Source organism: Neoarius graeffei, chromosome 11 (assembly GCF_027579695.1).
Source record: "Neoarius graeffei isolate fNeoGra1 chromosome 11, fNeoGra1.pri, whole genome shotgun sequence".
In the NCBI taxonomy this organism is placed as follows: domain Eukaryota; kingdom Metazoa; phylum Chordata; class Actinopteri; order Siluriformes; family Ariidae; genus Neoarius; species Neoarius graeffei.
The window spans coordinates 27,236,136-27,248,748 of record NC_083579.1 but is presented as its reverse complement, the minus strand read 5'-3'; the positions used below and the strand labels follow the sequence as shown (position 1 = coordinate 27,248,748).

Below are 12,613 nucleotides of genomic sequence, written 5' to 3'. Positions count from 1 at the left end.
CGATGCATTATTTCCTTAAGTATGGGGCTCCGCTCTGCTATGATGTTCCATTGATTTGTTCACCTTTCTAGATTATCCTGCTCACTGACACATTTAGCTTCCATCATTAATGGAATCCACTGGGAGTTATTAATGCACCTAGTGGCTAAAAATGGGAACTGCAACAAACATGAACAGAATCCCACTGGGGCAAGAATCACACTGCCCCATGCTCAAGCTATGAGCATTTTCGTTGGAGGAGGAGCAGCAGACAGGATAGTTAATGAGACGACTGCCAGAGTTGTTGTTTTTACATGAAACAGGCCTGGTTTAAAAATACTCTGCAGATGCCAAGAGCTTAGGCTGAATTAAATCTAATGCACTAAAAAAACCTCATTGAATTAACTTAATTTAAATACGTACATTGGTTCCATGTTGCATTAACATAATTTGTTTTCGTACACACAACTTGATTTGATCATGTATTTTCAAAGCCTGAATACATCATCTGCCTGTTCTTAATTCCTGTTATGTAAACATAAGCATTTGGCTCGTAGTGACCTGTAATTATACACAGCTTAAGGATGTCATACCGGATGTCATTCAAATGTCCGTAAATATGCGCTGTAGGTGATGTGCATCGTTATATCACAGTTCTGTTGAATTGTTGAATCAAATCGGTCAGAAGGTATGATTAAATATTCTGTAGTAGCAGCTCGGCCTGTAGTTCTGATTGCAATTAACATAACAGCCACACTTTCCCAAAGAGCTGGTACAAAACAGACAGAGACTCTAATTTATAATTATTGTTCGATGCCGGCACTAGACACCAAGAACAATCAGATCAGGTCTCTTACATCCAGTCCCCTAATTTTACTCACTAAACTGCAAGTGATTCGAGAATCAGCTCAATCATACCATTAAAGCTTTTTAGGCTATATGAACAATGGAGTCTTTCAGCTTAGGTCCTGTTTTAGTCTACAGAGCCACAGTAATGGATGTCAAATATGCACATGGGCATGATATAGTCTATTACTGCAAACAAAGTGCTGAAAATAAAGGACTGCTCTTCGACACAGCCCACATTTCCAATTAAACACTGTGTTTCCTGGCAGATGGTCTCACTCCTAATAAGCCAAAAAGTGTTTAAATCTGGCAGGTTCCACAACGAACGGTTGCCAGGCGTCAATATTTATGAATTCCATCATTTTCATGAATGTCAATGAATTCATTTGGCTTTCTTGCCATGATTCCATGCCACGGTGAAATCCAATCACACTGGTGGAAAAAAAGGAGGAAATATATACAATACACAAACGTTTCAAATTGAATGATTTAATGAACTATAGAATGGAAAACTACATAAATTTGACAAAATTTTAATAAATAAATCATCACAAGATTTGGCTTCCTCAAATACTGCAAGTTCATATAATATTGCTGATCTGAGCTCAAGTTAAGTCCTGTAGTTGTCTCTTAAAGAATTTTATTCTTCAATGGGAATTCACTGTTCTGGTATGTTTAGGAGCATTTTATATTTTAATAGAGCCGTTTTCAGAGCTGAGTTACATGTGCATAGTGAGGAGTTACCACTGAGCTCTATATAAAATCTGGAGAGCTTAGAGCCTATTGCCCGCTGTAGAGGTGAGTGAAGCCATCTGGCCGCCATCTTACCACTCACATCACGTGTATTTGGTTTGTGTTAAAACGTTGTATCCAATCAAACTTACCCCAAGAAAAGTATTTCCTGACTTTTCCCCCTTTCATTACCTCCTCTTATTTTCTGCACTTTACCCCATTCCTTACATCCCTTCACTGTTATTGTTTTTTTCTTTTCCAGTCCAATCTCTGATAATTTTTTTCGAATGGCTCTTTTACTGCTATAATTATTTAAACGGATATTATTTCAGCTTTTACCTTATACAGTGTATCTTTCTCTTTCATATATTTATTCTTCTTTTCAATTAATTAATTAATTAATTAATTAATTAATTAATTAATTAATTAATTAATTAATTAATCATTCTTTTTTTTTATCTTTATTTATTGGACAATGAGCAGTTGACATCTCCAGTTTCTTCAGTGAAAAATAATGAACAGAACAATCAATCATTCTTATACCAACACCAAGTCTGTACAATACTTTGTTTCTATTTAGGACAGTTGTTGAAACAGGATTATTTTCTCATGTTATTTGCCATTTTCACCTCATTCTCACAGTCATGTCTTAAAAGTATTTATTGGTCATATTGGTCACAAACTGCATGAATATTGTGACAGTGAATTATGTGATCAATAAAATCTGTAAGACATGACTGTGAGAATGAGGTGAAAATGGCAAATAACATGAGAAAATAATCCTGTTTCAACAACTGTCCTAAATAGAAATGAAGTATTGTACAGCCTTTGTGCTGGCATAATAAATAAAAAAATAGATAGATAGATAGATAGATAGATAGATAGATAGATAGATAGATAGATAGATAGATAGATAGATAGATAGGAAGGAAGGAGAACTATACAAAAGAGAAAGACAGATACACTGTATAAGAGAAAAACTGAAATAATCTCCCTAAAATAATTATAGGAGTAAGAGTCGTTATAAGAGTCGTTCAAAAAGAAATGATCAGAGACTGGACTGGAAAAGGAAAAAAAACAATAACAGTGAAGGGGAGTGCTATGAAGATATGTAAGGAATGTGGGTAAAGTGGAGAAAATTAAAGGAGGTAATGAAAGGGAAAAAAAAGTCAGGAGATACTTTTCTTGGGGCAAATTAGATCAGATACGACGGTTTAACACATAAACCAAATCCATGCAATGTGAGTAGTAAGATGGCAGCCAGATGGCTCACTTTGACGAGCCAATGAGCTCTCCAGATTTTAGACAGAGCTCAGTGGGAGTTACAGACTTAAGCTCTATGCAGACTATATGATGGATAGAGGTACTTGTTTGGAATGCTTCTGACTTGTTTTGGCTAATTTCTGTTAAATCCTTGAAACTTATTTTCACTCGCACATCTGCTCTCTGTTTTTCACGAGTCTATCCTGATCAGTAATTCTCCATCATCTGTTGAAGCTACCCTATCATGCTCAGATGACTCGGCTTCCTAAAATAACATCTTCCAATCATATCGCTACACCACACTCTTGAATGTGGATATACACCGATCAGCCATAAAATTAAAAACACTGACAGGTAAAGTGAATTCCATTGATTATCTCATTACAGTGGCACCTGTCAAGGGGTGGGATATAATTAGGCAGCAAGAGAACAGTCAGTTCTTGAAGTTGATGTGTTGGAAGCAGGAAGTGTAAGGATCTGAGTGACTTTGACAAGGGCCAAGTTGTGATGGCTAGATGACTGGGTCTGAGCATCTCCAAAATGCCACATCTTGTGGGGTGTTCCCGGTATGCAGTGGTTAGTACCTACCAAAAGTGGTCCAAGGACAACCGGTGAACCAGCGACAAGATCACGGGTGTCAAAGGCTCATTGATTGGCATGGGACATGAAGACTAGCCCAAATGGTCCAATCCCACAGAAGAGCTACTGTAGCACAAACTGCTGAAACACTTAATTCTGGTGAAAACAGAAAGGTGTCAGCAGTAATTTTTTCATCAGTTTGTGCTACAATCAGTGACTGATGCTCCCAGATCGATCCCTGAGGTAGAATCTCCTCGGCAGCAAAGGACTTATATTTCTAGATCACTCATACTTTGTCAATTCAACTTTCTTCAGTACAGACAAATAAAAACCTGGAAAGTGATATCTCTATCAATAACAAAATAAACTGAGGAAAAAAAATTGCACCAGTTTATCAAAAGTAAATATTTTTTAAATGGCCAAAGGCAAGAGTATCTGTTTAAGGGCTGTGGTCTAAGACCCCATCTTGGACAATTCTACTCACGACACCGTCTCGGTCTGACAATGTCAAAGGTGTAAACTACACGCAGATGATTTTAATAATTTTAATGCAGCTCAACGAAAATCAATGTAAGCAAGTGCGTAACCTGATTCTGAATATGTGTAACTTTTGCTGCAAAAATATTGATTTAAGTTACTGAATTAACACACAACGCACAATGTTTATTCATAAAATAATAAAAAACATACCATGCACTAAAACTCAATGTAATTTGAATGTTCTATCCATTTATTTACAAAATGAACATTATTTCATGATTTCAACAGTAAGGGATTGAAATGCTCTAGAAGCAACCCTTATATAATTTCCTCCACAAATAAATAAATAAATCAGACAAATGGAATTAAAAAGGTGTTAATATTTAACTGTGGAATAATAACGATTGTCTTCTTGTTGCAAAGACAGGTCTAACGATCCTAAAATAAAAGGTTTGCCTTACCATATCTACTTCTGAAATACTGTCCAAGCTTTCGACCTGGACGTCAACGCCCACAGGAATAGCAGGACCTGCAATGAAGAATAAACATGCAGTTATACCAAACCTGCAATTATCTAAGCATTTCATCTGACACAGCACCAAATGTTTAGCATGATATACATCAAAATGTGTGTTACATAACAGCTCATTAACCCACAAACTGTGTATCGTGATTTACATTGATCACTTGAGTTTGTGGTTAGAATATTTCCAAAACCTGAACTGTGTCTGAAGTTTTTGGGCCACTGATACATGAGATGGTTCTCCATTATGCAGTGTGTGACACTTTGAGTACATGAGTGGAAATCCAGAGCAAAATATTTATACACAGCCTCAGAGCTGACAAATGGCTTATCTGTACATTTAGGTATCTCAGAGAAAATAAAGAGACTGGTGAGGAAACAACTGCTTATAGATGCTAATATGTAAACGATAACAGGAACTGGCATTTTTCACAATCATTTCAAACATTAAAGGGCTGATGACACGTTTTTGACATCTTTGGCGATGTTTTATAACATAAAAAGTAATTCCCGATGATCCATATATTAATTCACGAAGGCGCCTATTTTACAAGTTATGATAAAAAACGTGGCTATTTGGGCAAATTTGACGGGGCTGCAGCACCCAGGAGATGAATGAGGAGGAGGGGCTATATGACGTCAGCGAAAGAATCTTCCTCCTAACTTACCAGTTTGTTGTTGATGCGACAGGTGTTCAGTTTGTCATTATTAGTATTATTATTATACATTATTATACATTTTATATATATATATATATATATATATATATATATATATATATATATATATATATATATATATATATATATCAGTGGCGGCTGCTGGTTTTTAAAACAGGGGAAGCCCATTTTACGCATTCATCGTAAAACCTGTAGGCCGGATATCAAAGCATAGAAAGGTGTGCCCCATTAGCATAGTGAACTAGACAACCCTACCTAGTGGCAGAAAGTATTTTTGCTTGTACATTTCATGTTATAGTCTGGCTTGCCAGGCTAGTGCCTCATATCCTTAATCAAAAATATCAAACATCCAAAAATCACTGGCTATTCAATGAAGAGCCTTGAACAATCATACCCTGATATGCAACACAGAGTCTTTAACACAACACCCAGCTGTGCAACACATCCTTGAACATCTTCTGCAACACAGTCTGGAAATTCATAACCAGGTAGGCTATGCAACACACAGAACCTTGAATATTATACCCAGGTATAACCTATAACACAGAGCCCACCATTCTCTTAACATTACTGAACAATATACACACTTCAGATTCATGAACATTATATGATGCACACTATTTATACACAAATTCTGCCCTCCGCTCCTTTTCCAGAAAATGGTCTGTGACCCTGTCATACTAGCTGGTTGTGCTTTCCAGAGACTTCACCAATTTCTGTTAGCAGCTAGCACTGCAGATCCCAATAAGGCTCAAGCTAGCCTACAACCAGATTGAACTACAAATGAAATAAACGAGTGAATTCATGAATGATCAAACTGATAGAATGGATGAAAGTTAACGGAGCACAACGAGTAATATTTACATTTATTTACAGAGTAATGTACAGAGACATCAATGAGAAGAAACGTTTATATGAAAAGAAATTCGGACAGCACTTTGGCACACGACTACACTTTCTCGACATCCGCTAGGGACTGACTGATCATACTTCCGTGTTCCTCGCCGACGCCGAAGTACAGAGCCCGCCCTCCTCATGTCTTTCAAACACCACCTCCAATAATCCTTCATCAGCCCGGCTTCTTGGCCCGCCCATGTCCCGTTTAGTCCCAGAGAAGCCCGGCTTCCCTGGAAGTGACGATTTTGTCGATTTTAACCAATAACAACTAGCCGAAATTGGCTGTTCAGAGCCCTCTCATAGACTGCAATGGAAACCCGGCTGCCAGCGTATAGAGCCCATTGAAATAAGAAAGGTTACAGCCAGTGTTGCCAGATTGGGCGGTTTTAAGTGCATTTTGGCGGGTTTTGAACATATTTTGGCTGGAAAACGTCAGCAGTATCTGGCAACGCTGGTTACAGCGTGGCAGCAAAGGTGATTCTCATAGCGAACTGCAAGTTCGTCAGACATCACTCAAATAAGTTACAGGATAGTTATGAACGTAAATGCAATCTTGGGCATATATTATGTTATGCAAGTTATTGTTTTAATGAGAATTCAATGTCATAGATGCCGCAGTTTGGGGAGAAAATTTTAGGGGAAGCTCGGCTTCCCTTGTTGTCTCTGAGAAATCACCCCTGATATATATATATATATATATATATATATATATATATATATATATATATATATATAGTTATTATGCCTTCGCGTTGTGTTGCCGGCTTTTGCTCCAAAACCCACAAGGATGGGGTAAGTTTATTCAAGTTTCCCAGAGATCCCGAGCTGCATGCGAAGTGGGTGAAGCAAGTCAGGCGCACTCGTGACAAGTGGGAGCCCTCACCAACATCCGTCCTGTGCTCTGAACACTTCGATTTGGATTGTTTTGACACCCTTCCCAGCTTAAAAGAATCTCTTGGGTGTGCAGTTCAGCACAAACGTGTGTTACTACCATCAGCAGTGCCTACAGTATTCCGGAGGGGGTCTACTAGTAGCTATGCCGGATCCAGCAGTCGCCTGGGACAAGGCAACTCCTCCAAAAACAGTCCTCCTGTCAGAACATGTGTTGAGAAACGACATAAGATAAAGGTACGTAGAGCTATAGAGTGCTCCGAGATGATGCTAAAAATAGTAACACTGCGGTCTGCGTGGCCATCTTGGAAGTGACTCGCTCCAGAGCGCTCATAGAGTACACATCATAGAGTACATATTCATGATAATCATAAATGTACTCATAAAGTCAATGTGATATCAGTCATGTATTTGCTTGTGAAAGCTTGAGGCTTTCATGTAACTGCCGCCTAGCAATGAGAGGCAAAGGGTAAAGAGGGTAGGCTATCATAGATTCTATTCGGAAGAGATCAACACATGATTGCTTAAAAATTAGGTATTTTAACAATTTGCATCTGTTTTGTGATTATCGTGACACTTGTGTGTTATATAGAACTGTATGTCTTATCAGCACATCGAGGATCTTCCACCGGAGGCTTTAGCAAGTACTCGTAGCAACACTACTCTTTGCCATGCGTTGTTAGGGAATGGTAGCAAGTACCCCGATGACCGACTTCAAGAATATGTAGAAAAAATTTAGAAATGATACTTTCCAAAAGTCATTTGAGCTTAGTGTATTGCATTTCCATTTATATTGTAGGTTCTTGCTGATGTTTTTGCGGAGTATGACGCAGCTGCTGAATCAGAAGCTGCAGAGTTTGTATGTACTAGTTGTGAACATTCACATTATTATCAATCTCATTTATTTAAAATCAGATAAAATCATGCCATCATGATCACTGCTTAAAGTACCAGTATTTGGTTGTTCTTTTGTTCGGAGGAAGAGCTAGCACTAGAGAGTTCACCGGCGTTTTCATGCACCATTTCCATTGAGTAGAACAGCCAGTGAACCGCAGCGTGTTCTTCCGCTGACGTCACAGCATGGCCGCGAGCCACGGACCCAGTTTTCTTGCGCTGTGCAATTAAAAGTTGGATATTCGCATAACAACAGCTTCTTTTCACGTAATTATAACAGAAATCTAACATGTTTGCCATGTTGTATAGTTTATTTAAGAAATTGCATAGAGTCATGTTCGTGTCATCAGCCCTTTAAATGTAACTATAAATGGATAAAAACGGGCCATTCTTTGTTCAAAAATTTTGCTGTTGTGGATAATTAATCAACTCTAGTTTGGTAACTCCATTTGGATGATTATTTTCCAATAACAGCATGTCCCTTTACATAGATAATTTATTCCACATGTCCTCCCAAATCTTAGTTTTTTCAGATGCGTTCCACTGAAATCAAAGGGATTTTCAACAAACCATGTTCACTCAACTGGAAGTTGGACTTTTAGTGGGATTAGGGTAAGAGTCATATCTGTTACCTAAAAGCACAGAGTAGTGGGATGGGTTAACATGCAACCAGACACACAAATGATGCACTGAAGACATGGTCAAGGGTGCCAACAGATGATAGGTGCACCATATGAATGTCAAGGTATGAAACATGACATATTTGAAAACATAGATCATTCATAGAGCAAGCTCATTCTACAACCCCAATTCCAAAAAGTTGGGACAAAGTACAAATTGTAAATAAAAACAGAATGCAATAATTTACAAATCTCAAAAACTGATATTGTATTCACAATAGAACATAGACAACATATCAAATGTCAAAAGTGAGACATTTTGAAATTTCATGCCAAATATTGGCTCATTTGAAATTTCATGACAGCAACACATCTCAAAAAAGTTGGGACAGGGACAATAAGAGGCTGGAAAAGTTAAAGGTACAAAAAAGGAACAGCTGGAGGGCCAAATTGCAACTCATTAGGTCAAGTGTTGGTCATTAACATGACTGGGTATAAAAAGAGCATCTTGGAGTGGCAGCGGCTCTCAGAAGTAAAGATGGGAAGAGGATAACCAATCCCCCTAATTCTGCGCCGACAAATAGTGGAGCAATATCAGAAAGGAGTTCGACAGTGTAAAATTGCAAAGAGTTTGAACATATCATCATCTATAGTGCATAATATCATCAAAAGATTCAGAGAATCTGGAAGAATCTCTGTGCGTAAGGGTCAAGGCCGGAAAACCATACTGGGTGCCCGTGATCTTCGGGCCCTTAGATGGCACTGCATCACATACAGGCATGCTTCTGTATTGGAAATCACAAAATGGGCTCAGGAATATTTCCAGAGAACATTATCTGTGAACACAATTCACCGTGCCATCCGCCGTTGCCAGCTAAAACTCTATAGTTCAAAGAAGAAGCCATATCTAAACATAATCCAGAAGTGCAGACATCTTCTCTGGGCCAAGGCTCATTTAAAATGGACTGTGGCAAAGTGGAAAACTGTTCTGTGGTCAGACGAATCAAAATTTGAAGTTCTTTATGGAAATCAGGGACACCGTGTCATTCGGACTAAAGAGGAGAAGGACGACCCAAGTTGTTATCAGCGCTCAGTTCAGAAGCCTGCATCTCTGATGGTATGGGGTTGCATTAGTGCGTGTGGCATGGGCAGCTTACACATCTGGAAAGACACCATCAGTGCTGAAAGGTATATCCAGGTTCTAGAGCAACATATGCTCCCATCCAGACAACGTCTCTTTCAGGGAAGACCTTGCATTTTCCAACATGACAATGCCAAACCATATACTGCATCAATTACAGCATCATGGCTGCGTAGAAGAAGGGTCCGGGTACTGAACTGGCCAGCCTGCAGTCCAGATCTTTCACCCATAGAAAACATTTGGCGCATCATAAAATGGAAGATACGACACAAAAAGACCGAAGACAGTTGAGCAACTAGAATCCTACATCAGACAAGAATGGGTTAACATTCTTATCCCTAAAATTGAGCAACTTGTCTCCTCAGTCCCCAGACGTTTACAGACTGTTGTAAAGAGAAAAGGGGATGTCTCACAGTCGTAAGCATGGCCTTGTCCCAACTTTTTTGAGATGTGTTGTTGTCATGAAATTTAAAATCACCTAATTTTTCTCTTTAAATGATACATTTTCTCAGTTTAAACATTTGATATGTCATCTATGTTCTATTCTGAATAAAATATGGAATTTTGAAACTTCCACATCATTGCATTCCGTTTTTATTTACAATTTGTACTTTGTCCCAACTTTTTTGGAATCGGGGTTGTAAATACAGCATGTATCTGAAAATGTTCTGGCTTTATTCGTAATTCAGGGAACAAAATATGGCAGGAAAGAAAACGGGTGCATGAGGCTTTTGTCTCAGCAAGCCAACAATAGCAACTTCGACCTCATCCAAGAGCTTCGGATTCAAGACAACTGACTCCAGGGCTATTTTATATTGGACAAAAACAAGTGTAATTGTAATGCTGCCTTCAATTCCTGTCAGAAATATTGCTATCGTGAGATGAGCACACTTGATTGTCACCACAATGTCTTAATTATAATTTGGTAACTAGTATTTTTCTGTGAGTCCCAACTTTCCAGGTTTCTGAGGGGGAGTGCCAAGAAGAAAAGTCATGGTGGCTACCAATATGAATGTTATATCGAGAGCATACAGCACTCGTATGCAAGTTTAAAAAAAAAAAACCTTTCACTCAAGCAACACTTTAACAACCATGATATCAGCGTTTGATTCAATTAGTCTACTCTAACCGGATTACAAACATCACTCTTCATTTTCTTTCAGTAAGACAAAATGAACTTCTTGTAGTTGACGATCCCAAAAAAATGTAAATAAATAAAGATAAAAACTAAAGAAGCGATTCATGCTGTCTAATATTAGACCAAACCACATCGTAATCATAACTTCCGAACTCGTACACATGTAATTCTGACTAGCACTTCCAACAAAGAAAAAGGAGATATCAAACAATCAAACATGATTTTTACAATAACTCATCCAATCCTGAAATTCATTTTAGAATATCTGAGCTAATCTGGAAGCAGTTACACACATGACCTGTCAATTTCCATGTCAATTCAGCCTTGCTACCACATGAATCAAGCTAAGCAGGAACACAGCATATGAGTGAAATCAATGACTCCAAACTAATCAACTTCCTGCTACATGTCTGTATCTAAAAGTGCCCTTGGCTGGATTTGTCCCATATCTCATGCAGCCCTAAACTTTGGTCTACTAAAGCTGAACATGTGCAGCCTCATGGCTTGTTCAAGTGGGAGGCCATGTGCTAATTGCTAATGCTGCTTGTGCTAATCCATGAGGCCAAAGGGGCAGTTAGCACAAAGCTCAATCTCTTCAGAGGATCTAGTGAGCTACAGTTGAACGTTGTGTCCAGATGGGCAAATTCATCAGAGAGCTGCTGCTTAAATGTTTAAGAGGGAAAAAAAACCCCAAGGGACAAGTGCACACTTCAGCTGTTAGCTATAACAGCTGCATGCTACATGCCAGTGCTGGTGTGTCAGTGTGTCTACGCAGAAAAATGTTCAGATTACACGTAAGCGGGACGTAACCAAATACAAATACAGGAAGTGAATGATTCTTTTTTCTAGTGATTTGCTCCAGTGTCTAACCTAAACACCATATTTCTATACAAACTGGCCCAAAATTAACAAATAAACATGCTTTTGTTTATTATTTATTTTTGATTGTAATATTGCTGAGGGGCGGCACGGTGGTGTAGTGGTTAGCGCTGTCGCCTCACAGCAAGAAGGTCCGGGTTCGAGTCCCGTGGCCGGCGAGGGCCTTTCTGTGCGGAGTTTGCATGTTCTCCCCGTGTCCGCGTGGGTTTCCTCCGGGTGCTCCGGTTTCCCCCACAGTCCAAAGACATGCAGGTTAGGTTAACTGGTGACTCTAAATTGACCGTAGGTGTGAATGTGAGTGTGAATGGTTGTCTGTGTCTATGTGTCAGCCCTGTGATGACCTGGCGACTTGTCCAGGGTGTACCCCGCCTTTCGCCCGTAGTCAGCTGGGATAGGCTCCAGCTTGCCTGCGACCCTGTAGAACAGGATAAAGCGGCTAGAGATAATGAGATGAGATGAGAATATTGCTGAGTGCCTACATTGATGAATATATTATTTATCATATGTAATCTGATTAAAAAAACATGCACAAGTCCAGCATAATCCGTCCAGCACTGTCCACTAATCCCACATGCATGTAATCCAGTATGAAATCCATACTGCTATGATGTTAAGTTACAAGAAATCATAAAGACACTTCTCAGTCAGAGGATAATCCATGACCGTGAAGCACCACTGGGTAGCTGTACGTAGATTATTCCTGCACTTTATCCCCAACTCCTGTGACACTTTCTATCTGAACTATGTTAATACGTCACAGAAGTCACTGTGACGTAATAGCATTAAAGGAAAACTCCAGAGTAAAGAACATTTTATATTTATCTGATAACAAGCTGTTACAAAACCATACTGTGAATTCCCAGTAGGTTCAGCTAGTCACGGCACCACATCGGTGACAGCAGATCTGCGGATTCACTGGCAGGCTAAATTTTGGATGAATGTGTTCCAGTGTTTGGGGTATCTTAATCCCCTTCTGTGTGGCCCCCTGGGGAAGGTGATGCTATTCCACAAGGTCCATGCTGTCAGAGAGAATAACACACATACAAGCAAGTAACACAAGGTTGAGCCAAA

General features: G+C 39.1%; 1 protein-coding gene across 1 annotated transcript in view; it reads right to left on the bottom strand.

Moving 5' to 3' along the window:
* Window positions 1-12,613, bottom strand: part of gabrr2a (gamma-aminobutyric acid type A receptor subunit rho2a) — a 50,666-nt gene that overhangs the window by 24,917 nt on the left and 13,136 nt on the right. The window contains exon 3 of the mRNA XM_060932931.1: window positions 4,341-4,408. Coding sequence (XP_060788914.1) covers window positions 4,341-4,408 — 68 coding nt within the window. The remainder of the gene's footprint in view (window positions 1-4,340; window positions 4,409-12,613) is intronic.